The sequence below is a fragment of the Artemia franciscana genome, unplaced genomic scaffold (assembly GCF_032884065.1).
Source record: "Artemia franciscana unplaced genomic scaffold, ASM3288406v1 Scaffold_4461, whole genome shotgun sequence".
NCBI classification, from domain to species: Eukaryota; Metazoa; Arthropoda; class Branchiopoda; order Anostraca; family Artemiidae; genus Artemia; species Artemia franciscana.
The window spans coordinates 1-5,232 of NW_027064944.1; the positions used below are offsets into that span (position 1 = coordinate 1).

Sequence of the window (5,232 nt, forward strand, 5' to 3'; positions counted from 1 at the left end):
ATATAGATGCAAACATGAGATTTGGGTGTGCTAAACTCCTCTCACTGAGGATGATGAGCTAGATTCATCAAAAATTCAAAATGTTTTGGCCTAGTAATGTATTTTTGATGTACCTTCAGTATCCCCTTGACTTGATTCTGTGTGCACAGATTCCTGCAGATCCAGGGAGAGCCGGAGGACCTGGGATTTTTTCTGGTGCCCGCTCTCCCTGTCTCTTTTTTCACACTTATTTAGAATAAATTTGTCAATTTTTGTCCATTTGGCACCTTTGTCAAATTGACCCCCCCCTTCCAAGAATTTTCTCATTGGTACCCTTGTCATTCGTCCCTCCCCCAAGATTTCAGTCTATATCCTCCCTTGAGCACAGAGCACTTTTGTAATTTAAGGGCCTGTTCCAATTGTTTACCACGAAAATTTCGGTCACCATTGTAACTGACATCACCACTTACCTAACAATTACGGTAATTTTTAATTTCAAACAGTTTGTGGTAACAAACTGTATGTAAGAAGTGACCCGGCTCAATAGTAACCGAAACTCCAAGAAAATGACATTTTGACACCAATAGATGTATCAGTAGAATCGCCTTGTTATGCTGATTTCAAATATTTAAGTTTCTTTAAATTTATTCTTTTCCATTAAAGGCTGCCGGCCTGAGAAAATTTGCCCGAGTTTCGAAAAAGGGAAAAACGCCCCCAAAAAGTCATAGAATCTTAATGAAAATCACACCATCAGAGTCATCGTATCAGGTTTTTTCAAAGGGATGATTGTATTGACTCACTGGTATTAAGATATTGTAAGATGGCTCATTCGAACGGAGATTTAAAGCTCTAGTGCCCTTTTTAAGTGACCGAAAAGACTGGAGTGCAACTAGGCCGTGTCCCCCATCTTTTTTTTTCCCAAAATCGTCCTATCAAAATTTTGAGCCACCGATTCTCTTCATTATGGTTGAAAGGCCCAATAACTATGCCTTTAGATATAATATAACCCCCATCTTCAGCCCACTGCCCTATGGGAAAGGTTTTTAAGTTATAAATCTGCCCATTGTTTATTCATAATGTTTATCTTTCGGAAGTATGTATACCTTTCGGGCGTGAGGGGGGGGGCGAATTTTCTGATGGGGGTTATCCACGGAAGGATTTTCCATGGAGAAGGAAGTTTCTAGGGGATGAACTTGTCAGGGGTAATTGTACACTGTGGGAATTTGCCAGAATTCCTTTGAAAAAATTTATTTTTATATGTTTTGCTTTCTCTTTTCCGTCTCAGTTTTACGTGTGGAGTTGATAAGGATAATTGTCCGGGATAAGTTTTCACCAGGATTGTATTTTATAGAGAATATGTTTTCCTTGGGGAGGGGGATTTCTCAGCGGAGGTGTGGCCAGATTTGCTAGCATTATTTAAAAAACAATCAGAAATTAAATAAAAAAACACATTTTTCAACTGAAAGTAATGAGCAACATTAAAACTTCAAACAAACAGACATTGTTACGTATATGACGGGGATTCCCCCTTTTCAACACCTTGCTCTTTACACTAATGTCATTTATTACCATGCTAAGCAACCATGGTAAGCTGTATAAATATGTCATTTATGGCACACCTGTTGAAAACAAAATGAAAAGAAAGCTGAAGTTTAGTATTTCCAAATTAACCGTAAGAGAGGATTATGCGTCACTAATCGTATGCCAATTGTTCTTATGAAATGATATCCGATTTTTTTTTTTTTTACCATAAGAAGTTTATTTATTTTTCGAAAATATTGAGATTACATAACCCAAAAATCACCCTTACATCAGCAGCATAATAGAATAAAATTTGGATTGAACATCTTAAGAAGGGGCAGTGAAAAAACACACACACACACTTGGATTTTTTTTTTTTTTTAATATTATGAATATCTAATACTCTAGTAAATGTTAAGTCCCATGGTATTAATAAACAAGCATAAAATGAATAAGCATAAAAGGATTTTTTAATAAACAAGCTATACAACTGTACGAAAAATTCCTTTTTGAAAGCCTGCTGTCAGTGGGGCATGACAGCATGACCTTCTTCAACCAAGTCGGGCGCCAAAATTGTTTGACAAGGATCCCAAGGTGTAATATCATGGGATTTAAATCAACCAGGGAATATAATCCATCGCACCTCACCAGTTTGGAATCATATTCCAATACTTGTTGGAATACACTGTTTGGAATCATATCATAGCAAAACTTGAGCCCAGCTTCTTAGGTTACTCATAACCTCAATATCCAAGCAAATCCTCTTCACTTATGTTACTGTAATCAATATTTTCTAAGTCCAGTTCTATATATCTGTCAGTAATCAGTTCAGCTGATTGAGGTTCCAATTGTCTCTGTTCCTCTAATGCCCCATCATCGCTAGGATTATTTTCCCTAGTTTTTTTCAAGGTTTAAGCCAGAGGTAAAGGCTTTGGAAAGTTCTTCGAAGACATTTCTCTGGTTGTTAGAGGTCCTTGTTGAATATTGGCTAGCTGGGACAATTCTTTCACTTTGTTCCAAATATCTCTGAATTTGCAACGATTCCTCAAAGCTAGGAAAGAGATTCGTGTACTCCAAAGGATCAGCGATGCCTTGGGCTGCTTTTGCATTTGATTTCTGTTGTTCAGCTTTCCAAAGTTGCGTCACCCTTGGTACTTCAGAGGGCAGATAGGTCCTTGCGAAAAACGCTGCATCTGGCAACTTATTAGTTTCAACTAAAATATCTAAAGCTTTCAAATTTTGGTGGGTCAAAAGATATGCAGTGAAGGCAACGTTAAATTTTCTTGCACTACGAGCCATTGCTGCAAGCTCCGCCACCTTATCCAAATTGCCACTTGAACTCCTAAGAATTAACAAAGCTCCAAAATCCTGGGTTGCTTCATAGCACTTGTCTGCCAGATCCAACCTACCATTTAAAATACTGCAGTCTGCTAGCTGTCGCCACTTTTGATCGCTGCCGATTTCTCTGGCTAACTCAACAGCCAAATCAAGCTTACTCAATTGTAGGGCAAGATCAAACTTATGATCAGGGTCCGTAGATACTGAAAGGGCTTTGCTAACGAACCCTTATATTTCTAGGAAATGTGCAATTTTTGTATAGTATGACCGTGGGATACGAGGTAGGAGCTGCTGGGCATTTTGGATATCTTTCCTCATAACAGAGGTTTCAAAGTCTAGAACAGAGAGGTGTAGAGAGTATGATAAAACATTCAATTCCTTGTCACAGAGATAGATTCGGTTATGTCTTGGAATGTAGCCAAGTATGTAATGGGGTCTATCTAAGTAAGATATTGTGACTATTTCACCACCAACATAGTAATTCAGTCTGTTCAAGGAGTTCAAATAAATAAAACAATCCCCCACCCAGGTAGCTGTTTTCACGTTTTCTTGTTTTTCATCTATATCGTCAAAAGGAAAGTTGGAATGATGTCGGTCTTCCTCGCTTGCTTCAGCAAGAGCAGAAACATCGCAATGCAGTATATAAAAGTTCTCTTTAGTGGTGATAGCAACCATTTCACCGTTCCCACCCCAAAATACTCCTGTTGGCTGATTATCAGTTCTTATTACAAGGTCAAGAGAATCCCAGCAGTAAAAAGTCAATTGATACTTAAAACGAACTCCAAGAAGTGTGCCCCCGTATATTCCATCAGCACCAACTTTCAGGGATTTTTTTTCTTTTGTTAACTTTTGGAAAACTTTGACAGTGGTAGTAGATTCTCGAATTGCGAAAGCTTCAGGTTCAATTCCCCAAACAAATTCCAAAGCGGAGCCATATGCTTTATTTCGAAGAGCCATTGCAGTATATATAATGTATTCACCTCCACCGCAGACAGCAACATAACGACCATCGCTGTTATGTGCCAATGTGTTCGCAAACACTTCAGAGCTTTTAGCGTCTCCTTTGCTAGAAAGATTAAGACGTTCGCCATCTTTGATATTTTCATTTGCAAATTGTTTCAAGTTAACCATTTCTATTTCAGAATTTTTTATCCACAAAATCTTTCCCCCCTCATCCATTGAGAAAGTTGGGTCTTCCTTTCCTAAGCGAATCATAACACAACCATCATCGAAACCAATGCCAACCATATTTGAGCCTTTTAGGCAGCAAATTGTAAAAGCCCTACCGAACCCATAATTTAAAGTTTTCTCCAAACTGTAAGTGCTGGCATTCCAAATTTTGACTGTGCCATCTTCCGAACCAGTAATAATAATGGGCAATTCAGGATGAAAAACGACAGCTGATACATTTTCTGTATGGCCACATAAACTTTGAACACAACTTCGATTTTGATAGTCCCAAATTTTCACCAAGCAATCATCGGCACCGGAGATCAAATAGGGCTTCTGGCCGGCGTGAGTGTAATCTAAACAGGTAATGTAATTCACATGACCTTTAAGTGTGAAGTTCGGAATGGAAGACGCAAGTTGCCAAATTTTAATGGTCTTGTCCAACGACGCAGATGCAAATGTATTATTATCTTTGGGATTAAATACAATCTGCATAACATAATGGGAATGCCCATCAAATACTTTCTGACAGGTCCAACTGTTGTCCCAGTTCCACATTTTGATTTTCTTGTCATCGCTTCCAGATAAAACAATTGGAAGTGTTGGATGGACAGCAAGGCATCTTACGTAATCTTTGTGGGCATCAACAACATGCTCCCGTTCCAGTGTATTGTAGTTAAAAAATCTTATTCTATAGTCATCTGAACCTGTGATAATCCAATTTTTCCTTGCAATAAATTTTCCAGATCAGACAGGACTGTAGCACACTTCAAAGGTCTTAATTAACTGCTGGTTTTGATGATTCCAAACATGGATCTTTCCATTATATAATGAGACTAACATCCATGGTTCGGTTGGATGCAAATCAACACATTTCACCCTATCAGACCTTGCTGTCAGTATATGTCTGTAATCTAATTTCAAATTCATTTTAAGTCTGCTGTTACTCTTAGAACACTTGGAAAACATCTACCCCAAGTCCAATTTCTAAAAATTAAATGTACTAATTAATTCTTCAAACTTTTTTTTTTCTTTTTTTCGGTTTTGTTTTGTCGTAATTCATAGTCAAAATATATGCAAATATTTTTGCATTGCCAGTTTTGTCCTCTTTAAGCAATTTAATATAAAGCTCTCCATACATGAGAATCTTCAATTTTTCCACAAAAGTGTGACGACATCAATGCAATACTGATGTATGTAAAAGTTTAAACACATATTTTTTTC

The 5,232-nt window shown here is 37.7% G+C and overlaps 1 protein-coding gene across 1 annotated transcript; it reads right to left on the bottom strand.

The window, feature by feature from the left end:
• Window positions 1–2,323: 2,323 nt before the first annotated feature.
• LOC136043314 (coatomer subunit beta'-like) lies at window positions 2,324–4,938 on the bottom strand. The gene is given in 1 exon segment (XM_065728242.1): window positions 2,324–4,938. A coding segment is annotated over 1 exon segment (2,544 nt). The 3' UTR covers window positions 2,324–2,394.
• Between the last annotated feature and the right edge of the window lie 294 nt (window positions 4,939–5,232).